We start from the raw sequence: 26,116 nt of genomic DNA, 5'->3' as shown, positions 1-26,116 counted from the left end.
AACCTGAGTTTGGTAACAGGTGGAGTGAACTGGATTGTGGCTTTCAAATATCTTTGACTGCTATTCATACCAAGAAATATATTTCACATTCCTATCCAGTGTACACCATATAGTTACTAAAGTAAAAATTTCAGTAAATAATTTACCCTTAACATGGGTGAAGCATGCCAATATTTTCTATTTTATTTCATTAAAACAAAGCTAGTCAGGACTCCTTACCTTGATTTGATGACCCACCATTGGGTTGTGATTCACCACTGGAAAATCATTGGGCTAGACAACCGCCAAGACGATTCTTCTTTTAAAAAGGATTCTGTGGCTCCTACTAGGATTTTCTTAGTTGTCTTAATTATCAGCAACCTATCAGGAGTTTCAGCACAGTATTTATTTGGCATGCATAGTATTATGTTGAACGGCATGTGTAACTAAGACAAAGACGTTAAATGCTGGTTAGGACTTTTGGATTGATCCAATTCAAAGACTCTTTAGGAGTAAGTTTATTAATTGTTACTTTCACCAACAGGAAGATAAAGGTATGCACAATTGGATGGATGGGAGGGCTTCAGTATTCAGGTATTTCAGTCTTCTGTTAAATGCGGCTACTAATCCCTGTTGTGGCTCTGACAAAGTGGAAAAGATCAAATGAGAAAATAGATATGAAAACACTTTGAGAACCAACGTTTCATTAATGTTACTTAGCGAAGCCAGGAGAGAGATGCTGCGATCAAGCTCTAGTGAGGCAGTGTCTCAGTAGTAACTGTCTGCTCTTATAGAACTGTTACGTCAACCTCCCTAAGCACCAATGAGTATGCCAAAAGCACAAGACTCTGGGAAGAGGGTAGAAGCTGTGAACTTGCCAGGGGTGCTGACCTCCTATTCACGCTCTCGCCCTGTTCGCGCATGCTCAAGCGCGGCTCCAGCCTCTTCGCGGGGTGGGGCCGAACTCCGAGGGAGGAGTGCGGGCCACGTGGGGTCCCGTGACGTCATCTCCGGGCGCCGAGGGTGACTGGACTTGCGGTAGGCTTCCAGGGCTCCGGGGCGCTGCGGGCTGTGTTCTCTGGATCCCCGAGAGCGGAAGTGCAGCGGGGCTTGGCTCCCACCTCGGTGCCGGTGCCTTCTGCGGCTGCGGGGGCCGTCCGGACTCCTGGCTGGTGCGCCTCTGCGGGACGGTGTGTCCGGCACTCGGCGCCGCCGCCCCGCCGGAGCCGGGGACCCCATCGTCCTCAGTGGTGCGGGAAGCCGGAGGGGAAGCCGGCGCTTTTGGTAGGATATATGTGTGTCTGTCACCCAGTGTGAGGAACTGCCTGGAGGAGGAGGGCTGGGGAGGTGCCAGGTAGGTGTGGTAAGAAGGAGGGGCGTGCGGCCGGCGAGAGGGGCGCTCCCCCGGCTGCTGGTGGTTCCTCCGGGGGAGGTGGCGTTGGCCAGGCGCCGCCCCCGGGGCCCTTACACGGGCTGTGCGGTCTCTCCCGGGAATACGTCTGTTCTTTACTAACGTAGGAAGTGAGGGTCCCATCACAGGTTCTAGAGTTTAGTTCAGGAGCCACATCTTTCGTGGAATAATTATTTGAACCATAATTATTTCACAGGCAGTTCGATTCTATCCGAAATCGGTGGGTATTTCCCCACTTTATCTTCTCGATGGCGTTTATTAAGTCCCATTTAATAATATTTAGTGCCGACAAAGCCACTTTGGATTGGCAAATCACCGTAACGTACTTCGATTATACTTTGGATTATTTTCAAGTCATACTTGAATTTGAGGAACCTACGGAAACTATTGGTTCTAGATTTTTCTGAGGGGTGGGGAGGCATGGCATGTTTTCAGCAAGAGTTAAAACCCAGAGACTATCAAACAGCACTGAACTTACAAGGCCTTCTAGAATTTACTCGATAAATTTCAGACTCCTCGGGACTGTGGGTACTTGGATGTGAACCGAATTATTTTGTGATTTCCCTAAAGGGAGTTGGTTGAATTTTGAATTTGAAAGCTAAGATCTTGAGCTGAGGGTAGTAGCTGAGGAGAATTTTAGAATTTTACACTGTATTTAGGCATGTCTTTGATCCTCAAAGTATGCTGATTAAAATTGGGAGAGGTGAACAGAACGTACTTTGTGGATATGAGTTTTCAGACTAACATACATGCTTCAAGTGTAGGTTCGCTTTATTAATTTAACAAGTACTAAGTGCCTGTTATGTGCCAGGCACTTAACAAAAAGTAAGTAAAACAAAAAAAGACAAGCAAGACAACAAAATCCGTGCCATCATGAAGTTCATTTTGACGGTGGAGGAAGACGTTAATATAAAAATTAATTTAAAATGTGTCAGGGAGTGAGAAGGGCTATGGAGAAAAAAATAAAGCAATGAAAGGGAAGGAGAGTGCTGGCAGTGTGCATAGGAAATTGTGGTGGTGGCCTTAGAAAAGATGACATTTGAGCAGAGACCTAATAGTGACAAAGAAGAGTGCTGTGTGGAAAGAGCAGCCCGAGCAACCAAGAAGTCCCTGAGGCAGGAGCTCAGCTGGTTTGGCTGGAACTGAGGGAGCAAGGTGGGGAGAGTAGGTATCAGGCATAGTGGGGCCAGGTCATCGTTTAGGGCCTGATAGGACTTTGTGAGGAGTTTAGTTTTTACCTCGAATATGATGGTAGGGTTTTGAGTAAAGGACTGAACTGATCTGACTGGTGCTTAAAAGAATTTTTCTGATTACTGTGTTGTCTCTCTGCAGCAAGGTTAGAAATGTTGAAATCTCTGTTTGTAGGCTATTGCATTTATCCAGGTTAAAGGTCAGGGTGGCTTGAATCAGTGTGGTAATAGTGGAGGTGGTGAGAAATGGTCGGCTTCTAGACTTGTGTCTAAGCTAGAACCATCAGGTGTGAAGAGGGGTCATGGATGACTCCCAGGTTTAGGCCTGAGCAAGGAAAGAATAGAGTTACCACTTAGTGATTTGAGGAAGACCACAGAGTAAGTAATAGGGGGAGAAAGGAGGGTGGAAGGTCTGAAACCATTTTCAGTTTTGCACATGCTAAGTTTTCGAGTGAAATGTCAGTATACAGTAGTATAGAGGAAACTGGAGTTTAGAAGAGAAGTCTAGGCTGAGGATATAAATGTGGTTATCGTTAATGTGTAAATGTAAAGCCCTGTCTGAGATCTCCAAAGGCAAGGTTCAAGGACTACCCTGGGGCACTTCAACTTTTGGAGGTTGGAGAGTTATGAACTCTCCCCCAGGGTGGGGGTGGGGCTGTTCATTGAAACCCGGGTTGAGAACAACTGATCCTTAGTACCTAGATAGAAGGAAATTGAAAGCCAGGTTTTTAGTTGAGAGAGAGTGAGGAAGGAGATGTGAAAATCTGAGGAGAGAGAGGTGATCTGGGAGACTAAATGGACTAGGGAAATATGAGAACACTGGGCAGTACTCAGAGCCCACTTTTGAGGTCAGTATTCATGAATCTAAAGGGACACCCGCCAGCCTAGAGTGTTATTTTTAGGTGTTTATAAATTTACTACTAGCAGATATTTGATATTTTAAGTGACTTCCTGGTGGTTGGGGATTTTGTCAGCATAATAGCTTCAGGTGATAGGTTAGCCTTTCTTGGGTTTGTCATATACGAGGGACTGTTAATTGTACATTCTATTTTTGTCATACTCATGATGCTGTTTGCCAAATGCTGTTGGTTGGGCACCTACTTCTGTTGCAGGCTCTGAATTAAATGCCCAGAATACAGCAGTCAAAAAGTGCTGTCTCTCTCCCTTGCCCTCAAGATACTTACTTCTAGTAGACTGCATCATGGGTTGGGATTTCTGTTTTTCCAAAACAGTGCCTTCAATTTGGATGCACCACATTGATAAGTGTAGAGTATGTATGAACGGGAAAAATATTTTTCTAAAATAAATGAAATTTGCTAAATTTAAAGGGTGATTGTACTGATTTAGGAAAGAGTTTAGGTGGAAAAGTTTAAGTAGCTAGTATAACTTTTAAATATATATATATTTTCCAGTTGTTTAACAAAAATTCCAGAGCCTACCATGTACTAATTATGCTAATATCGTGGATACAAAAGTACATATGACTCAGTTTCTGCCATCAAGGAACTCATAGTTCAGTGTGGGAAGGGGCAGAAGACAGATAAGATTAACGTAACTGCAATACATGGTTGTAACATATAACAGTAAACATATAATAATAGAAGTAATTAAATTACTTTTGCTTTGTGGAAAGCTTCCCAAGGAGTTGATGTTAAACTGACTCTTAAAAGATGATTAAGAGTTGGCCAAGAGAAGAGGCAAAGTGTGTTTAAGCTGAGGGGCTGTGGAAGCATGAGGAACCGTGTATTAAATACATTTACCATTTGTTGAGTGGTTGGTTACCAGGTGAACACCCAACAGCCCTGTGAAATTAGAAGTATCTTCAGTTTACAGATATGAAGTTTAGAGATGTCAGATTTGTTGTCCAAGAACACAACATATACGTGGAAGTCAGGGTTTAAACCTAAGTCAGTTTGATTTCAAAGCCCCTTAACTACCTTACTGTATTGTGTGATGTAAGCATTTAAATCTTCTCTGTCCTTGTTCTTTATCGCTCAGCCAGTCTTTTTACCAACTTCTATTCATTCTTCCTTGGAAAGGCCTCCTATCTGTCTCTCATCAATCACCTGCTACCAGTCCAGTTCAGACTCTCATTATTGTATGCCTTAGTGCTGAAATTGCTTTCTGGCTAGGTCTTTGGCTTGGGATCCCCTCTTGTGCACTGCTGCCAGACAATTGTTTTAATTTCACCATTATAAAACCTTACAAGCTCTCTAGGCTTGCTGGATGAAATTAAAAATCCGCAGTCTTCCATTTGGTATGCTTCATGATCCAGTCTCATTTTACATTTACAAATTTGACCTTAAAGGAATAATAATTGCTTTTATTTCAGCACTTACTATGTGTCTAGTATCATGTCAAACACTATAGATTTTTTACAGAACAACCTGGTGACTTTTACAGATAAGGAAATTGAGACTTAGTGAAGTAAAGTGACATGCTAGGATCACATGTGATATTAAAACATGTCACAATGTCAGTTCTTTCACTACCCCTACTCCTCCCAATACAAAGTTTCCTAAAAAGTTGGCACACATATTGCTCCTGCCCACTTCTTGCCTTTGCTGATGCTGTTTTGCCCTGCTTGGAATATTTGTCTTCTTTTTGCTTTCCATATTACACCTGTTCTTCAAGTTCCATATTTTTAAAAATTCTTCCCTGAATACTATAGGCTTTATTAGTATTTAACTTCTTCCCCTCCTTCTTTATGAAAGCTCTGACAAAGTAACATTTAATTATAACCATGGATATTTTGGAATTGGAAGGGACCTTGGCAGTTGGTATGGTGTGATGGAAAGAATATGAGATTGGAAATCAGATTAACAATCTTTAAGCTCATAAGTGCTATAGTAGAGGAAAAGTAAAGGTGCAATGAGAAAACAGAGTTTCTGCCTGATTGATGCATAGAAGAAAGCCTATTTTGAGCAGCGTCCTGAAGGACGTTTGGAAGGCAACTTTAGTGTAAGGAACCACCAGCGTGAGCAAAGTCATGGACAGGACATGAAAGTGCATGGCATGTTTAGCAGATTTATAGATAATACCTACCAGACAATGCCTGAGGTTTTAAAAATGTTATCAGCACCACCACCACAACCACCACCATCATCATCATCATCTTGAATGCCCTCAGCACTTGCCGCAGAGATGGGCATGTCAAATGATCAAATATTTATTGACTCTGTATTGAGTGTTATCAGCAATGTTCAGTGAATAATTTTTTAGTTATTTTCCTTTACTCTTACAATTCCTGTTTACATTAATAATGCTTTTGGTTATTCTAAGTTCTTGAAGTCTTTGACTTCTAAACATTTTTTTGAGACATGCTCTTGTTGGTTCCATAAATTATGATGATAGATTATAGTCCTACATATAGGTATTATTCTAAGTGTTCTACATATATTAATTTAATCTTCATGTCTATCTTATGTGGTAAGTGCTGGTATTCCCATTTTACAAATGAGAAGCTGAGACACAAAGTTGTAGGTGAAGAGTTCACCTTAGATAAGCAATAGACTCTTTTGGGGTTTGAGAGGATGACGCAAGTCTAGTTTCACTTTGGCTGTGGCTCATTAATTGCATATGGAATTTTGAAATGGTTACTTAAGTGATCCCTTTAAATAAATAATGGTTCCACATTTAGAATTTGTTGTACTGATTTTTATGCTTATTCTTAAGAATGTCAGTCACACATTTTTTGTAGTGAATAAACTTTATGACATTAATTTTTTTCCTGTAATCTTTCTTTGTTTTGGAGCAGGGTCATTTATTCTTGCGAGAATCTGACTAATACTCTTCATTTTATTTTCAGTTTGGCTTTGGTTGAAAAAGAATTTAGCCTATATGTACTGCTTTAACCACTGGAAGAATGACAGATGACAAAGATGTGCTTCGAGATGTGTGGTTTGGACGAATTCCAACTTGCTTCACTCTGTATCAGGATGAGATAACTGAAAGGGAGGCTGAACCATATTATGTAAGTATATTGATGGTAGCAAATGGGATATCTTGATCCATTTTATAAATAAAGCTCTAAAATTTGGAGGCTGTTTTTCAACATTTTATATACAATATGTGCTTACTATGGAAAAAATTTGGAGGCACAGATCAGCAAAAAGAAGGAAATGAGAATGACCTCTAATTCTACCACTCAGAGAAAAAAAACCCCACTGTTGACATGTTGATATGGGACCTTCTTGACTTTTTTTTTCTTGTGCATATATAATATATGATAATGAATCATAAGTTATGTGTTGTTTTTTAACAGGAAGTTATTTTGAAAATAGTAAGTTCAGATTTGACTCTTGTATTTAGGTGGTTCAAAGCAACTGTTTAAATTCTTTTTTATAGCTTGGTGAACATATGAATGTATGTGCCTGCATATGTTCATGAGCTAGTATTTATTATACAAAATACATTATTTAATAACATAAATTGCTATATATATAGACTTGTAGGTTTGACTTAATGTATTATCTGTTCTAAAAAAGGAGATCAAATATCTCTTGATTTTAGCCTGCTTTTTTTTCTTTTCTAATTGCATATGTAATCTAAACTTAAGCATCTGTCCATCAGAGAGAATAACATCTTGCCTTTTCACTGAATAGTCCCTAGTAGGCAGAGACATTCTCAGTTATTGTTATTTCAGTTTTTTCTTTTTATCTTAGGTACACATCGTATTATTTACCCAGGAGGATCTGGAAAAGTGGAAATGTGTCTGTGGTGCTAGACTAGTTCTTGTTTCGCTTTAATAAAGCTTGCCCTTTGCTTTCTCCCTCTTCTGTTGGAGAGGCAGCGCTGCTCCTCAGCCTGCTCCAGCTGTGACAAGTCCGACTGCTGGAGGAAGCTACTTAAGGAGCTGTTCACTACTTTTTTGGGTATAAGAACTGTTTCATTTTTCTCTCTGCATCCTCAAATCTGGCATAGGTCATGCAACTGGTAGATACTCAGTGCATGAAAACCTCTCCACATTCATGTTGGGGTTTTGTTTTAAATTGTCTCTTTGGGCTTTGTTATTGAATGATAATTTCAAGGAAATTGAGCAGTATGCAGGTAACCATACTGATTATATAAATTTGAGTCATTTTAGCTTTGGAAATAGCAACAGTTTTCTGCCCTTAGGAAAACTTACATAGTTAAAAACAAAATGTGATCATGTTTCTTTTTAGAGATGTTTCATTTGTTAGATGTATTTTCCTCCTTCTCCCTCTGTAATATGGGCTGGAATATCATTTGTGTTTGTTTCCAAACTAGCTTTTGCTGTTTAATTAAAACTTAACCTTGGGTGGCTTTCTAATAGTATCCAAACAAAGGAGTGTATATGTCCAGTTGGTCAAAGTGGCAAAAACTAAGAAATACATACATGATTTAAGTCTATTTACTTTTAAATCAGAATGTTTGACAAACTTCTTGCGGTTAAAAAAAATGCAAGTAAAGAATGCATTTTTCTTTCTTTATATATGAATTTGATTAAATATGAAAAGATCATTGTGAGATTGGAAGGTAAGTTATTTTCCATCCATTTCTAATCAAATTAAAAATGGCAAAGAGTATCAGGGATAACTATTGGAGGAGGAGGATTGTTTCATCTAATAGGAATTTTTTGCCTTGAATTCTTCCTAATTCTTCACCCAAAATAAACTTTTATATAGTCATTATAATTATGTTTTTGAAGACTATTGGGTGACAGGCATATAATAAATATTAAACAAAAAACTGAGCTTTAAAACTGACTATAAGTCAGTTTAAAAAAAAAACCATGTAGCATAATCCAGATTTAGCTCATAATACACACTTGAAAATAAGTTAATATATACAGAAAGAAAATATCCAAAACCACTAGCAGGGGTTACTCTTAGAATTATTATAGGTGAGCATTTTAATGCCAATATGATTTTACTTCACGTGTGCCTTGCTTGTAAATTCAGCCTGCAGATATTTTTAATTGCTTTGAGTTGTAATAATGATAATGTTTAAAAACTCTGGATGAAATGAGGTGAAAATATCATAGCGTGAGAGCCAATAAAACTTCTTTCCCAGACATTCTCAAAGTTCAGGGGAGGTGATGTAACAAGGTTGTCACCGTGGCCTGGAGAGTCCATTCATATTCAGGTGGAGGGTAAGGATGGGCAAATGTGAGGGTAGTTTACTTTTATTAATGTTTATTGCTTATTTCTTAGAAACTAGATTTTAAAATATCCACTCATACCAAATTTTTAAATAATTATTCAGAGTCTTCTGGAATTTTCTGTTTCCATTGGAAAAGCATATTAACACTTTGATTTGTTGCTTCCACATAAATCTTTCAACCTACATTCTCTATGTATATCATTGAGAATTATATCTTATTTTACAGGGAATGTTAGGAAGGAAATTTGTTAGAAACTGGGCAACTTCTCAGCTTTTGTTGTTTCTGTTATATTCATTTGAACTGTTGCTTTTCATTTAGATTATCTGATATGAAATATACATACTCAATTGCATTCATATTTTGTGACTTGTTACCACAGGAAATCACACAGACACATGGTTATCAATCTGAGTGGATCCAAAACATTACCCTGCAGCCCTGTTATGTTTCCTTAGTCAGCTGTCTTTGTTCTTCTCCACTATGACTGTTCTCTGAGCCCTGACCTCATCTTTCTTAACAGGTGGCTTCACTTCCTACTTCACAAAGAAAATGGAAACCATGTGCTATGACCTTCCTTAACTTTCTGCCATCAAGTCTGCAAGACATATCTGCACTCACACATTTACTTCTTCTGTCCCATGTTAATGAAGAGGTGTCCTTCTTCCTAGGCAGAGCCCAACCGTCCGCCTGTGTTCTGGATCCCATCTCCTGACTTCTCAGGAACCTGGTGGTTTCTGATATTTTCCCTGCCTCACCGCCCCCCGCCTTCTCTATTTATTTTACTTTCAACTTTTTCTATCTACTGTATCTATCTTTGCAGATTTATATTGTCTCAAACCCTTCCTATCCTAAAACAACCCTCTGTTGACCCCATCTCCTTTTCAACCTCTTGCTTTCCCTTCACAGCCAGACTTATTAAAAAGATTGTCTGTACTTGTTATCTCCTTCCTACCTCCACCACGTACTTCACTGTAATATTTTCACACTATTCCGATAGAACTGTTCTTGCCAAAGTCACTAATGGTTTTTTTTTTGTTTTTTTTTTTTTGCCAGACCTAGAGTCTGTCTGAACTTTTATTTGCTTGATCCCTCAGCACTATTTGATGTTGTTGGCTGTTTGCTCCATTTTGTGGCACTGCCCTCTCTTGCTCTGCAGTGCCTCCTTCCTGGTTTTGCCTCTTCCTTTCTGGGTTTTTGTGGTCTCCTTTGCCAGATCTCCTGCCTTTGCTTGTTGCTCAGTGTTGGCATTCCTTGGAGCTTTACCCCTTTTTTTGGTTTGTTTCACTTCATCCCCCCCCCCCCCCCGAGCTCTCATCCATTTTTATGTCTTTGTTGACATTTTTATCTCAACGGCTCCACAAGATTTTTCTCCTGAGCTCCAGACCTTTATGTCTTTTTGCTATAAATGTTCACTTAGTTATCTTGCAGGGACTCAAACTAAGTGTGTTTGAAACTGGACTCATCATTTTTACTCCAGAAAACCTCGTCGCCCGCTATATTCCCTTCCTATTTTTGCAAGTTAGACCTGTCATCCAGCTGATTAATTAGTCTTACTAGAAATGAACATGGGACTCATCCTTTGATGCTTCCTCTTCCTGTATCCCTGGCATTCAGTCAGTAACTTTGTCCATCAGATTTTATATCTGAAATGTTTCAGACTTTTCTGATTCCTTTCATACCCACTGCTACAGCCTAGTTTAAAAACTGATGGATTATATAGTATTAACTAATTTCCATGGTTTCAGCGTTGCCCTCTTTCCATTTTCCAGTCTGCAGTTGGAGTAATCTTTTCTAAATACATATCTGATCTTGTCACCTACCTGCTTGAAACCTTTAGTGGCTTTTCATTGTCTTTAGGATCCTTAATGTAGTTTACAAGGTTCTTCATAATCTGGTCCCTTACTTCTTCAGTGCTATTCTGTCCCAAACCTCTGTAGTCCTGTCACATTCGACTTCCTGTAGTTCCTCAAATGTGCTGGTCATTGTCCTTTTGTATTTGGTCCACACCTTTTTGCAATTTCCTGTATCTGGATTGAGCAGCAATATCTCCCACCCTTACTCTCACCCAGACATCCACATCTATCCATGTTTGGTTCATTCCTGTTTCCTTTTTGACTCTTGCCTTAAAATTGACTTCCTGTCAAGGCTTTCCCTGAGCCCCTAGATTAGGTTAAATTTCTTTGACTACTTGCTCTTATAACATTCTTTACTTCCTCTTTGCAATCATCATATTTGCAATTTTGGTTTTACTATCTGTCTTCCTCTCTAGCCTCTAAACTCCATGAGAGGAAGGATTCTTTCTGTTTCATCCCGTGCTCTATCCTCATTGCCTAGTGTGATGCCTCACGCATTGAAATGGAATAGAATCTAGACTATTTTAATTCTACTTTTGTTCTAGATAAGTGAATCTCTAATTTTATAACTGAAAATTGTTGGGACAAAATAGGATTTGGCATAAACACTACACAGGCACTCTTTTCAGAAACATAAGCAATCTATACAGTTGTGTGAAACATGCATTCCATATAAGCTGTACAGAAAAAAATGAATCACTTGTGTCATACTCACTGAGTACTTGACAGTGTTAGACAAGGAGGAAGGGATCGGTAGAGTCATGTAGCTGACAGTATCTCCAGAGGGGTTAATTCTTTTTGTATTAAAAGAACTTGAAGACATTAATTGAAGTGAAATAAGCTGGACACAAAAGGACAAATATTTTATGGTTCCATTTAGATAAGGTACCTAGAATAATCTCACTCAAAGAGATAGAAAGTAGAAAAGTGATTACCAAGGGGGCCTGGGGGAAGAGGAGAATGGGAAAGTTACTGTTTAATAGGTACAGAATTTGAGTGTGGGATGATGAAAAGTTCTGGAGGTGGATAGTGGTGATGGTTGCACAATAGTGTGAATGTATTTAATGCCTCTGATCTGTACACTTAAAATGGTTAAAATGGTAAATTTTATGCTAGGTATATTTTATCACAGTTCTTAAAAAGAACTTGAAGTAAGCCAGTGCAATATAGCTAATAAAAAACTGAGTGGTACAGTCTGGATGTAGAAAGCAGGACAGTGTCTTTTTGCTGTTATGTTCATTTCATTTTTACTTATTTAAATATTCACTAGATAAATTTCATCTATACCTACTCTAGTATGGTCTTTCTTAAATCTTAGGGTTATTTCTTAGAACTACTATAGACATTTACATTAGTTACAGATTACTCCCAGAGACCAATTTGGAACAGAAGATTCCAGCTATGTTTCAGTGTAGATTCCTGTCTTAAGATTGGACATTCTTTCTAAATTATCACTTTTGGCCTTTAGCCCCACCTAAGCTTTGGCATTTCTAATTTACTCAGCAGATATTTTCTGTATGCCTGCTATAAAGCAGATACTATTTGGGACATTGGGGATGTAGCAGTGAACAAAACAGATGAAATCCCTGTCTTAGTGGAGTTTGCCTTCTTATGTTTCTCATTCCTTATTGTAAAGAAGTTTTTGTTTCATGAAAATCATTTATGAATTTTTCAGCAACTTTGATTGAATCCTGTGCATGTACAACCTTCTCCAAAATCACGAACTGATATCCATACTCACTGATGTATCTTTTCTTCTTATGATTTCCATAGGTTAATATCATTTTCTACAGTATGGATTACTGTGTAATGCCCAACAGACATTTTAAATTAAAGTCTTGGATTTACTAATATAGAACTATTGGACTAATAAGTTATACTTATCTATTTTTAAAAAGTGGCTAATTTACCATGCTGTTTAAATTTCTTAGAGACTATCTATGTTACATCTGTATTTGATTCTGTCATTTCTGACTCTGAGGAATCTTTTATTTGCCATTTGTTTAGTAGAATATGATTTTGGTGAGTTATTTAAGCTGTGTGTAAAATAGGTGGTGATGATACTTCTGTAAAACAACTAGTGCTTTTCCTTTTGCATAACATATATTAGTTTCCTTTTTCTTTTCTTCCCTAATCACATCCTAGTTGTTTCTTTATAAAAGAGGAACTTACGTTCTCTTGAACCCACAATACTATCCAATGACTTGTTCCATGTATTAGTACCTTCTATTCTGTTCTGGAGTGTGCCAGCTACCTCCCACACCCCCTGTATCCAAAAGCTTCTAGGACCACTGTCATGTTCTCTTACCTAGCTGGGGCCTGTTACCTTAATCTTCAGTGATTAAATATCAATCATTTTAACCAGAATATTTCTCTTGGTATATAGTCTCATTCCTAGTATGTAATTCTGCTTGATTAATTGGTCAAAAGACATAGCCTTAAATAAGCAGCATGAAAAATGATGCAGAGTTAGACTCTCAAAAGCAGGTGAGAGTAACAGAACAGTTTCACCAGCAAAAGAAGAGAAGCTTAGGAAAGCAAGAAATAACTAGAGTATCTGCTGTAGGGGAGGAAAAAAACACAATTTTTTTTTCCAGTTTCTTCATTTTATTTACTTGTGGGTTCTTTATATAAATCTTAACCAGTTTTCCAAAATGCTCTCTTATGTTTTCTTCCTGGGTACCTTTCTTGGGGAAAAAACACTAACAGCCTTCATACTATTCCAGTTGAGGCTTTACGAACCTCAGCATTCCTTCCAAGACTTTTCTCTCTCCACAGTCCAAGTAGGCCCAGTCTCCATGAGGACAGGATTGAGGGAGTTGATACACAGTGGCAGGGTCACCAGCCCCTGAGCTCGTGCTTTGTTGCATTTAAAGATTTAAATGTATTGCTCAAAAGTCAGTCATCTTTAACCTGTCTCCTTCAGATTTCTTCATTAGTAATCACCAAAATCTGTTCCGACTGATTTCCAGACCTCCCTCACTTTTTCCCTCCTTCATCCCTATCTTATGTAATATTTCCTATCTAAAGTCTTATCCTTTTACAGTCTTCTATACACAACTGTTAGAATTCCTCAGGTACTTTTTCTCATTTGCCGTCTTCTTATTTGTGGTATCATAGTGGACCCCTATTGTTTATCAAATGAAAGTTTCTCTTTTATCTTTAAAGGCCATTCTGTTGCTGTCATGAAATATTCTTAAAGCGCTTTTTTATGAGTTTTTTTTTTTTAATAACCTCCACATTTTTTTAGCCTCATAGAAGAGGACAGATTATGTCTTTGTCCTGGTTGTTCTTCAGTGCACCCAAGCCAATACACAGTAGATTATCAAAACATGTGGGACCAATTAAGAAGCCTTTTTTTTTTTTTAAATAGAGGTACTGGGGATTGAACCCAGGACCTTGTGCATGCTAAGCATATGCTGTGCCACCCTACTGAGAATTCTTGATTGATAAGTCAAGGTGTACATTAGGACAGAGTTGATTATCTTCTCAGGAGTTTAACTCAGGTGAATCATATTAATTTTTAAGTTAAACTTGACAGAACTAACAAGTATCCTAAATAGTGTGACATCTGTTTGCACTGTATTTTTATTTGGAAAAAAATTTTGCAGAAAGATTGCACATAGGCTTGTGTTGTTTATTCTAGGCATTTAAGCTATAAGCTGTACATAAAGTAATGACCTCGTAAGAAATTTTAAAATGTCTTAGCCTTTAACTTTTGATTTTCTATAAAGAGAGTTGACTTTGTGTGGAATATTCAAAATAATGCAAAGAACATGGCTGTTTTTCCTTAATATTCAAAAACCTATTTAGTATATTTCTTTTTTAAAAAAATAGTAAATAAATACGGTTTTACAAATTTTCATTTCAGTTGCTTTTGCCAAGAGTAAGTTACTTGACGTTGGTAACTGACAAAGTGAAAAAGCACTTTCAGAAGGTTATGAGACAAGAAGACATTAGTGAGATATGGTTTGAATATGAAGGCACACCACTGAAATGGTGAGTGAATTTTTTTGCATTAATAAGCATTGAATATACATTAGCTTTAAGAAGGTATATAGCCTTGAAGCAGTTTTTTTTTTTTTTTTTTGAGTTCCATACAAGAAATCACTAGCCTAGCTCTATAATACAGTGAATTTTAAACGAATGCTAGAATATTTTTTGGAAATTTTTCTGCCTTCCATTTGGATGCATGGGAGATTGGACAGATTTATATATTTTCATCAATAGATTTTTTATATGGCATTATAATACTATATTTGATTATGGAATTTTTTTGTTTTAACATATATTTAAAACTCCCTTGTGAATAAGTCACTCTGTGATACTATTCAGTTTTGTTTCTATCTCTAAAATCTGTTTAAACAGATCTTTTAAACGTATGATTACCTAAAAGGGCATTTTCAAACTGATTGCCACATGTGGTTGACCACTGTGTTATAAGCACATCTTGTTTAGCCTTGGCTTAGTATTTAAAATACATAGATTTCCTTTTTGTGTGAAAAATAATTTAGATAGTTTATCAAAATATCATTTTTTTCAGAAACATTTAAAATAAATATTCTTTTTCAGAACAAATTGAAAATAAATCCTAAATCTGGTCTGATCCATGTGCAGATGATGTATTTTTGTACTTCTTCTGTTACTGGGAGCTTTGGTTATTGTACTTCTAAAAATATTTAATGAAATTGAAATTACAGAGAGAAGAATATTAAATAATGGCTCAAAATATGGTGGGATATAGGTGTTGAAATGCTGCCATATAGATGTAGTTGAATGAAAAAGATACAGACTGAGTCGAGCTTTAATTGAGATAGGAAAATATAAGTAGTTTAATAATGGATTTAGTGCCTGAATCTGGGAACAGTAAAAAATGAAGAGTTTTAAAAGAGACTTAAAGCAAATAAAAGGAAGTTAGTAGGTGTATGATAAGTGCAGCTGACTTGAGTCCAAGAATGACTTAGAAACAAGGAGTGAACTTTTGGAACTCACATTGTGCTGATGAATTTCCAAGAGTGAGTAGACTTGTATTAATGTCTTAGAAACACACAAGGTGATACCTTGTATTGAGTTATGGGTCACATCACTAAACTTTTTCTTTTTTGTATAGTGTTCATTTTTAAATCAAAACAGTACTGAGCTTTATAATCACATTATCAGACTCATTATGACTCTTGAATAGTTCTAGACCTTGGGCAGCATAGATGAGTCATTGTTTTCTGTTTCTTTTTATTTCTCAGAAGAATTGGAGGTTTTGGAATGGGAAGGTGGCTTAAAAGAAGTGTAAGAGGAGCAAGGATCAGGAGAGTAGAGGGAAAGGAAAGGGGGAAATATTGTGGGTGAGTAGCAATAGGATATATCTATGTTCTTGACAGTTCTATCTATATTATAGTTGGATATTGAAATTGTATTGCTTTGTGTGTATTAGTTATAGATTATGGTAAGAATTCATACAAGTGACATGGGGCTCTTCAGTTTTATTGTTGTAAAGTAGAGGTTGTCAAATGGGCCCTATTGACATTTTGACCCAGATAATTCTTTGTTGTGGGAGTGCTACTCTGTACATTGTAGGATTTTTAGCAGCAGCCCTGGCCTCTGCCCACTAGTACCAATACCATTCCCTTCCGCTATGATAATAAAAAATGTTGCTAAATATCCTGGGTAGGGGGTGCAAAACCACTGCCAATTGAGAAACTCTGAAAAAGATGGGAAACCTCAATTTAGTGTTTATAGTAAATGATTAAGTTATCACTTTTTAGCTGCTGTTTTATTCTGTCCAATGTGGTGATTATTTTTGCATTTGATATGATTTGTATTAAGTTTATATTCTACATATGATACCAATAAACAATGTTGGGACCCATTTCTCTCATAATGATTTTGGCTTGAAGATAATTATGTTCCTACTTTGTCAGTATTTATCCCTTCTATTAAAGAGTGAAGTTATTTTTCCTTTTAGAGAGCTTATGTTAAAGCAGTTGTGTTCAAGAATCTTTATTTTAGTTTTGGGGGTGTTAACTATGGAAGTAATATCATGCATAAAAATTTTTGTCTTGCTCTAAGCTCATTGTATTCAGTGGCTTTTGATACAGCTTGTCCTTTACCATTGTTTGGTACTCCATATATTTGAGGAATGAATAATTTCCAAAGGCATGAATATAATTCAGAGCGTCTGGGCTACATTTTGATCTTTTATCTCTTTCCTCCAAACAATAACAATTTTCTCCTATGTGAAAAGAATTACCTTCCTGGAAATAGGGTAGCAATATCTACCTGGCTTTTAAGCAGTGAGTTTCATAAGATAGGATAATCACTGTAGGGAACCAGCTACCACTGAAGCTTTGTAGGACTTGGACCCTTGAGACCACACAAGTATCTTAAGAATAGAGGAGCATTTATTTGAATATGTTGATAACATCTGTCTTATGCTTGATTCTTTGGTGTTTTAAGTAAATTAAAGTGAAAAAGGAAATCAAATACCAGTTCAGACAATTCATAAAAGGAGGAAAGCATAAATCAATTTGCCTTCTCCGTCTATAGCTCCTTTTCCTATTCATCTTTATTGTTGTTGCAAATGTTTAATTGTCTGTGTGAGATGCTTGAGCCCAGGTGCTTTGTACCTTAAACATTAGAATGTAAGAAGTGCTAAGTAAATGTTGAATGAATAAATGAATCTAAATAAGTCTTTTCTTTTTATTGAGAAAACTGAGGCTCAAGTAAATAAAATAACTTGCTCAAGTGATGAAGTAGGACCAGATTTTGAGGGTCTCAGTTCAGGGTTCTTTTTTACCACACATACTGATGACATTCTATTTGTGAGTTGTTGTTTTCTCCAATTCTGTATGTGCTAATTACTTACGTTTTAACTTGTTCATATTAGAGTAGAAAATATTTAAGAACAGTGGTAAGCACACAATGAACACTAAGTGTGTTGTTGATTTGTAGAGAAATGCCAAGGAAGTTTCATCTGATCAGTACTTTATCCTCTGCCATCCTTTCTCTCTCTAACTTAAAATTTTACATGGAAAGTGGAAAGTGCTGATTTTAACTCAGATTAGGGACCTCTTTTTTTTTTTTTTAGAGTGATTTGCATTCATTAGTCAACAGAGGGTGCTCTAACATTGCACTTTAAAGGGTAAAGTTTCTTGTAACCATAACCCAAGTGTTCAAAATTTGTATTTGTTACTTTTATATTAGGCTTCTTTTAAGAGAAAAATTCTTGGTTCTTCTAAAGAATACTTTGTTAGTATACCCTAGTGCTGGTCAGATTCTGGGCCTTCAGGTACAAAATTTAGAAGAGTTCTCTGTCAGCTGTAAAACAGGTGTCTCTAATGGGATATTACTATTTTGTGTAAATTGACCTGTTTTCAGAACTGGCTGTTGAAAGTAAGAAATTGCTGAAACTAACTTTTGAATTAAAAAAAAAGACAGCAAATACTAATGTTGATCTTAAACATAGGTGTTTAAATATTAAATACCAGAATTTAATGTTGTACCTATGTGATTTCAAAACTAAATTTTAACAAAATAACTTTAACATCTTAATCATAAATACTTTGCTGGCTCTTCTCTCTTATGTTCAGTCATTTTTCTGAAGTTGTGAATTTCTAGACTTTTATAAATTATTCTGTAAACTAAATTTTTGAAGTGTGGTTTACTTAGCATTTTATACATGTGGTATCCCTTTGGTTATTTTTGTACTTTTTCATATCTAAGAATAGGCTTAAAAAAGCTGTGAAATACAGTGCTAGTCTATAATTGTTTGTGTTTGTCCCATAGACAGAGTGAGGCAAAGTCGACTGTAATCATTAAGTTACTTTGGTTTACAGTTCTGTTTCCAGTGAATCACTAATGCAGCAAACTCATGAATAGGATGTATTTATTTCAATGAAATGGAATGAGACAATCCTACTCTAGTATATGGGGAAAATTTCTTTTCAATGCCTATCTTAAAATACTGGTTTGCTGTCTGACTGCAGATGTTCAGACTAGAATGAGCACCCTTGGCTGACCTCAGAGCAGCATGTCCCTTATTGCTATGCCATGTGCCAGTATACATATATGTACGTATATATTTTAGCAAAATAAAGAAGAAACTCATGCAAAAAAAAAAAGGAAGAAAATGTTATTCTTTGTGAAAATTGAATTTAGAAAAGACTAGAGTGACTTAAGGAAGAAAAAAATGAATAAAATGTGGAAATAGACCTAATACTAAATATTCTGGTGCAGTCAATTTTTATAGGACAGTAGATTGAATCTTTACTAGTTGGGTCCTCTTCTGGGATATATTCCAGGTTCAAATCCTCACCACTCCCTTTTCTTTTAAATTTAGGGTAGATTAGCAGGAGTAGCAGTGTAACAGCCGAATGGCCACAGTATACTTTGCTTACAGTTACAGCTTATGTGGTTTCTGTGTTACGGGTTAGGAACCTCTTGAGGAAACTATATAGAGTATCTGTTTAGAGGAGTTGTGCAGTTTAGTACTTTTGACGTCTTTGATGTAAATCAAATTATAGTGAAAGAAATTCAGTACTTTTGCTTTTTGCCAGTTCTGCTTTACAGATTTTCTTGCATATTAGCAGACTCATTAGTAATAAGCAACCTTGCAACCAGTTAATCCAGATAGTGTATTTGTTTGGCATTAGTATCCTTGCACCAAAATCATTCTGACATAAACATTTGCATAGAGTCACATATGATCTCTATACTTTGACAATAGATAAAATAAATTGTTATTTTACTCCTAAATTTTTCTGACTTCTATTTTTTTAAGATTGTTACAGGATAATTATTAGCTATTGTATCATTTAGAATGCTTCTACGTTAATACTTCATGTGTATTTAAATTTAAATATAAGTTTTAGAGATTAATTTCCATCCTAATCCTAGTATATCAGGAAAAAGAGTCATCATTTACTATCTGAGACTAATAAACTTAAAATTTTGATTATGTATATACACATACATATTTAAGTCACTTTATAAACAATTTAGAGAAGTAAGAATAAAGAAATGGTATATAACAACTTTGTTAGAAGTTTTAGTAAGAATTTAAATACAGAAATTCACATTTTCACTGCATGTTTTCTGGGTTTTGAAGGTATATATACCTGAAATGGGCAGTGTCCTCAATGCAAATTACTGCTCATTAGTTGTCAAACAATCAGAAAGACCTCTGAGAGGTTCTAACTTATTACTTCCGACTCTTCTTATGCTTAACAGTAATGCTTTAAGAAATTTTAAAAACCTTTGACAGATCATGATTTTTGTTGTAAAATTTTTTTTTTACATGAGTAAACATCAGTTAGAATGATCAGTCCAATTCTTTTTAATTTCTACATCCCTAATTCCTTCCAGTCATGTTTCTGTGCAAATCTACCTTTAACATTTGCCTACTTACTGTCAAGTAAATGCAGGGCACAAATGGCATTGAAGATGAAAGAATACTGTTACACTTCCTTTTAGCAAAATGGAATAGTCTAGGTTCTAGTCATAAAACATGGTATGACATAATCCTTTCTGTTAAGTGACTCTGAATAAGAGTGCCATATGTCTTTAGAAATACATTGTTTATTTACTAGTTCTTGAGTTTTAGAAAATTTACCTAGGATATTATCACCTGAAGACTCATAGTCTGTGATTTCACTTAAATGATCAATTTACCATTATCATTAAAGTCTAAAGAACTGCTTTCTGTCTCTCTGCAAAAATCTTCTGATTTATCTAATTATATAACATCTTCCTCTGTCATCTTCCTCCTCTTTCCCACAATAGGGGGAAAATAAGACACTCTGAATTTTTAACTGTGTTAAGAAGATAGCTAAAAAGACTCCAAAGATGGGGTCTGCATCCTTATTTTATGCTTTATTGAAATGTGATGTAATTCTTTAGGTGACACAGTAAGAAAATGGAAAAATAATGCATTATTTTATCACCCTTCTAGGCATGCCATTATTCTTTCAAATTCATACTATTTTAATCTTTTTTTCTTAATTGGGAATAATTGATAAGTAATAATGAAATAACTTCTAGAATGATGAAATAGCAAAATGTTAAAAAGATAGAAAAATAAGATCACTAAGATCCCATAATATATCTTAGATTTATAAAAGGGTCCAGTGAATCCATATGGCAGTTACTAGGTTACTCTATTTAGTTTTATTGTTTTTGTTTTTTAAAAGTGGTTTTTGGAAGACCTCTAAGAAAGAATAAAAGTTATGAAATATTACTCTTAAAATAGAGCTGCTCAGAAAAGAAATTCAGAACCTAAAATTGGGTCCATTGAATCTTTATGGTATACCGAGGGTTAACTGTACTGCGGATCTTTGATTTCTGTATTCAACAACTATTTATTATCTACTTTATTCAAGATTTTGTGTAAATTTTTAAAAAAATACTGAGTAAAAAAATGATTATGAGTCTTATGTTTAATTTGTTTTCCCACTCAAATACTTATTATTTTAAAAATTGTATTTGATTTTATGTGATAGTATAAATTGCTTTAAGGTAATATTTGATTTAACTTTAGAATTTGCATAGAGTTCCATTTGAATGGCAGAGAATGTGTACAGCACTGAATTGCTAGTTATTTTAAGGGTCACTGATGTATCCAAGAGGGTCAGCTATAAAATTTGCTAAAGGGATTCTATAATTGTATCTACATAGAATTTGGAAAGCTCTGTTAGTTTAAGTACCCACATTCATTTTTAACCTAGTTGCTGATACCTAAGAGGGACATTCTAAAAAAAATAATGAAGACTAAACAAGGTCTGTTGTGTAAAAGTACAAGGCATTAGGTAGAGTTCGAAGAGAAGGACCAGAATTGGATAGGATCTATAACTGTGTATAGTACAATGTTTTTTATTTATTTGTTTGTTTGTTTGTTTTAACTGAGGCTAGAATTTTTCTTAGTTTCAGAATTTCCTAAAGGAAACATTCTATAATGTAGTTAATCCAAAATTTCTTTCATATTTATTTCTGATTATGAAAGATTTGTGTTAGATGCTGACTTTTTGAATAGAGAGAATTTTGAGAGTTTAATTAAGAGATGAAACACATATATAACTAAAACCACCCACTGTTTTATTTTGCTAGTAGGACATTATCCTACATTCATTCTAAATAAGTATATGATCTCTAGTGACTGATGACTTTTCCACAATTATGTAAAAATAAGCAAACATAAATAACATTAGCTTATATTTGAATCTTGGTCAGGTAATTTTTTGGATCACTCATTTTGAGGGAAATTAGATATATGTTCAGATTTTTCAGTTGTTAAATCTACGAGTAATTCACCAATGCATTATACGGGAAAGAATGGGACTATGCATAACACCAAGCTATCCTCTTTTTGTCTTTTTGTCTTTGTTGGGAGTATCATTTAATTCTGATTAACTAATTAAGCTACTTCAGATTCTTTAAAAAGATGAAAAAATAACTTGTCCATTGAAATTTACAAGGTTTGTTATTAACTTTTGTTTATTACTAAATAATTTGCTTTATTGTGAGTAGTGGTTATATTAGAAAATATTCTCTTATTAGGAAGTTCCAAATTTATTATAAAAAAAAAACTTCAGAATTATGTTGTAGAAGAATACTCAGTGATTTGGTGAAATGTTGACATTGTTATATGAAAAAAGCAGGTTATAGCAGTTTGTAAAGAATAAACCTCATCTATATTTAGATATGTTTGTGTAAATGAAACACTGGGAATTTATATGCTATAATGTTAATAGTAATAACTAGAATAGGCAGTTGCATGCTTTTTAAGGTGCTCTTCTCAGTTCTTAAAATTTTCTAAAATTTTAAGTTGTTTTATAAATTGAAAAAATATATTTAAGCTAACTTTAAAAAACTAGCCGCCCACTTTGAATACTGGAATGATTAAGTGTTGCAGTAACACTTCTCATGGCCAGTAAAAGATGATGACTTAGCACAATTTCATTATGCATATTGAGGATTCCCTGGGGAATGAAATTTAGAAGACAGACCACCTGATGCCTGGAAACTATGCCATACTAGCCCAGGCAAGTAACCGTATAAAATGTTTCCTTCCTGTGATTTGTAGTCAAAGCCCCCTGATATTTGATGTTAAAATATGCTGGAAATTTATTTTGAAATTTTAGTTATAACTTTATTTCTTAAAAATATACTCTTTCATTTTTAGGCATTATCCAATTGGTTTGCTATTTGATCTTCTTGCATCAAGTTCAGCTCTTCCTTGGAACATCACAGTACATTTTAAGGTATAGTTTAGCATTTCCCATTTGTCCCACTTGTAGTACTTAGTAAGCAGACTTAGAGTGAATTTTTTTTAAGTGAAATTGTTTATTGCTTTTCCCATGATGCCTTTTAATTTGCTAAGCTGCCATTAGTATTTATCTGTTAAATGCCTTTCAATTTCTTCTTAACTCTTGACAGAACCATTTAAACATTTAATGTATAAATGCTTATTCTTTGTTGGAGCTGGGTATACTATGTTTAAAATTTATAATATTTTGGAATAGTTATGTTCATTACAAAATACCAAATAGGAAGAACAAAGTCCTGAGTACTTACGGTGGGAAAGGAGGCAACCTAATTAACACTGAATAACTCTAAGGATATTTTAATCGAATTGAAAGAAGGGTTAGGAGACAGAAGTCCAAAGACTTGATCTAAGTCTGTTTTGAGGAATATTAATTCCTGTAGCTTTTAAGAGAACAAGCTAGATTTATTGTAACCTATTTCTGTCTCAGTATTTTATAAAGTGTTCGTTGCTTTTCTCCCTAACCACCCTGATTCTCCATCCCCCCACCCCACAGGCAGTTCACAAATACCAGTGAAGAACTGAACTACCTCTATCACTAGGCAGTGATTCTCAAATGGTGAGATAGAGTGGGAGGGAAACGTGTTAAAAGTTTGAAAAGTCATTTAGGTGTCTGATTTGCTTTCCTGTAAGGGACACTCACCCTAAGTCACCTCCCAGTAATGGTAGTTTACCCATTCTTCCTAAGGTGCTTTCCTTCCTGTTTTACTGAAATAGAATTTGTGGGTCCTTGGCATTTATTTCCCCATTATTTGCACTTAACGGACTTTGCACAGCACCATGTTACCATAGATTTTTAGTTACCATGGATCCACACACAGTGAGGTTTTGATATGCATGAGTTTCAGTTACCATGAAAAGCAAGGACTACCTGTATGTATAATTTAAGTTCAGAATGGTATGAATGTAGACTATTCCAAGCATAAGTGTAGAGGTTCCATAATGCCTAATAAGTCTCTCCCATTATGTTGAAAAATAATTCCAATAATTAGATTGGAGATATGCACTCTAAAAAACTTTGAAATTCAAAAACTATAAAATGTATCATAGGTACCCATTTATTTATTTATTCAACAAATACAGAGAGCCTGCTGTTTGCCAGCCAGGCACTGTTCTAGGAGCCTGGGATGTGTGAGTGAATGACCCAGAAGACACTCAGACACTATGGCACCTAGCTGGCACTACATGCTAAGCCCTCTGTAATTATTGATTGAATGAGTTGATCGATTGTAATAATGATAGGAAATGCTTAGAATTCTTATGATTAGTAAAGTGTTATGATTTTCAAAGTGGTCTATGGACCCAGGCCCATGGGCGTTCCTGAAACCCTCTCACAGGATCCATAAAGTAAATCTATTCCCTAATAATATTAAGGTGCTATTTTCCATTTCTGCTGTGTTTACATTTGTACTGATCTGCAAAAGCATTGATGGGTAAAACTGTTGGTACCTTAGTACAAGGCAAGGCCATGCATCAGTCTGTAGTAGTGGTCATTGTATTCTTCACCACGATAACGCTTAGACTGTTCCGGGTGAAGCAGTACAAATTATTAATTACTATTAATTTTGACTTATGGTCTTGTCTTTTTAATCTGCCATTGATGAAATGGGAAGTACACTTACATAAAGCGCCTTTGCTGTGTGCCAAATATGATGGTTGTCTTAAGGAAAAGCACTTGTGCCCTTGTTTTTGTTGTAAGCTAAATAGCGAGCCACTTTTTTCATAGAACACCATTTTTTATTGGAAAGTGTGACAGATAAACTGTGGTTTATTCAGATGGGCATTTGTCAGACAACTTCTTGAAAATAAAGTGAACCTCTCACTGCAAAGAAAACAACTGACAGTATTTGTTGCTAATGATAAGATTTGAATTTTTAAGTGAAAATTAGAATTTTGGAACACATGTATCTGCCATTATGAGCTTGAGAGCTTTATTATTGTTAAAGAATTTTCTGATGAAATGGGTAGTCATTTTAACAAATCTGATTTTTAATAGATTTTATGTAATCACATGTGAAAACGGTTGGAGAAGAGCTACCTTAACTCAGTAAACAAATATTTTCCAAATGAGCAATACGTGATGTTGCAAAATCATGCTTGTGTAAAAGATCTGTTCAAAGTGCAAGGTTAGCTTCAGGGATTTTAATGTATCAGAGGTCAAAATGTTTATTGATGTAGTTTCAAATTCCACGTTAATTTTGTAGTAAGTTATACTTATTGAACTTGATGTAATATCAAAAAAGAATATCCACAAATCTGAAAAGGCTATTAAACTACTTTTTCCATCTACATATTTTTGTAAGTCTGTATATGTATGTAGGTTAACAAGAATAACTGCATAATATTAAATATGGAAGCAAATAAGATAATCCATCTATTTTGTATTAAGCCAGACATTAAAGATATTTACATAACTGTGTAACAGTGCCAGTCCTCCCCCTAAAGTTTTGTTGTTGTTGTTGTTCCTGGAAAAGATAGTTATTTTTCATGAAAATAACAGTTTTTATGTTAACATGTAATGGGTTTAGTTTTGTTATTTTTAAATGAATTGCTCTTTGGGCTCCTTAGTAGGTCATAAATTTTCTTCCCAGATGGAACATTTACTAGAGGAAATGAAATAGAAAGCAGAGTTTTAGAGCTATCAGGAAATTGTAGAGGATGTTTTAAATTTGCTCAGACTACCAATGTGTTTCTATCAGCTGCTCTTACTCTTTCTGAACCTGGCCTGTTTTTGAGGAAAATTATTTCCCAGATTTCTTTCTGTGTACTAAGTTCCCTTTATTTGGAGTTATAAGACCTAGTTTACCTTAAAGGTTGTCCTCAGGTATTTAATTGATAGCTTGTATAGATTGATGTGGGCCCACACCCGATTGTGTTGCCTTATGGCGTTTGATTGATTATAATGAAACTGAGTAAGCATTAAATTTGCAGATAGAGGAGTAGTGCTTTTAGACTGAGGAAGCAGTTTTTTTTTGTTTCTAGAGAATAATTTCTCATCAACAGATTAAATTTGATTAACAGCTTTCTGTCAGTTGAAGCATCAGTCTGTATCTTATCTTTTATGATTTTGTATCATGTATAGTGATGTCTGTGGTTTAACCAGACTGCTTGGAATTTATTTCTTTTATAGTTGCTTTCAAGATATTAATTGATTTTAATTATATTTTGTGCAGTACTAAAGTCTCCAAGTGACTGCCCCATCTACAAACTGGGTCAGTTTGTAGTTCAGACTGACTTCTTAGGGAG

General features: G+C 35.4%; 1 protein-coding gene across 4 annotated transcripts in view; it reads left to right on the top strand.

The window, feature by feature from the left end:
• Window positions 1-982: 982 nt before the first annotated feature.
• Window positions 983-26,116, top strand: part of ATG5 (autophagy related 5) — a 103,499-nt gene continuing 78,365 nt past the window's right edge. Inside the window, exons 1-4 of one of the 4 annotated variants that reach the window (XM_014563252.2) lie at window positions 983-1,263; window positions 6,389-6,553; window positions 14,432-14,559; window positions 22,730-22,808. In XM_014563252.2, the coding sequence (XP_014418738.1) occupies window positions 6,446-6,553; window positions 14,432-14,559; window positions 22,730-22,808 (315 nt within the window). In that variant the 5' untranslated portion in view covers window positions 983-1,263; window positions 6,389-6,445. Of the gene's footprint in view, window positions 1,264-6,388; window positions 6,554-14,431; window positions 14,560-15,800; window positions 15,900-22,729; window positions 22,809-26,116 lie in introns of those variants that run through there. The other 3 variants (XR_004321863.1, XM_014563253.2, XM_032484614.1) reach the window with 3 other exon arrangements.

This window comes from Camelus ferus, chromosome 8 (genome assembly GCF_009834535.1).
Source record: "Camelus ferus isolate YT-003-E chromosome 8, BCGSAC_Cfer_1.0, whole genome shotgun sequence".
NCBI classification, from domain to species: Eukaryota; Metazoa; Chordata; class Mammalia; order Artiodactyla; family Camelidae; genus Camelus; species Camelus ferus.
The sequence above is the reverse complement of the archived record's forward strand: the minus strand, read 5'-3'. Positions and strand labels throughout refer to the sequence as shown.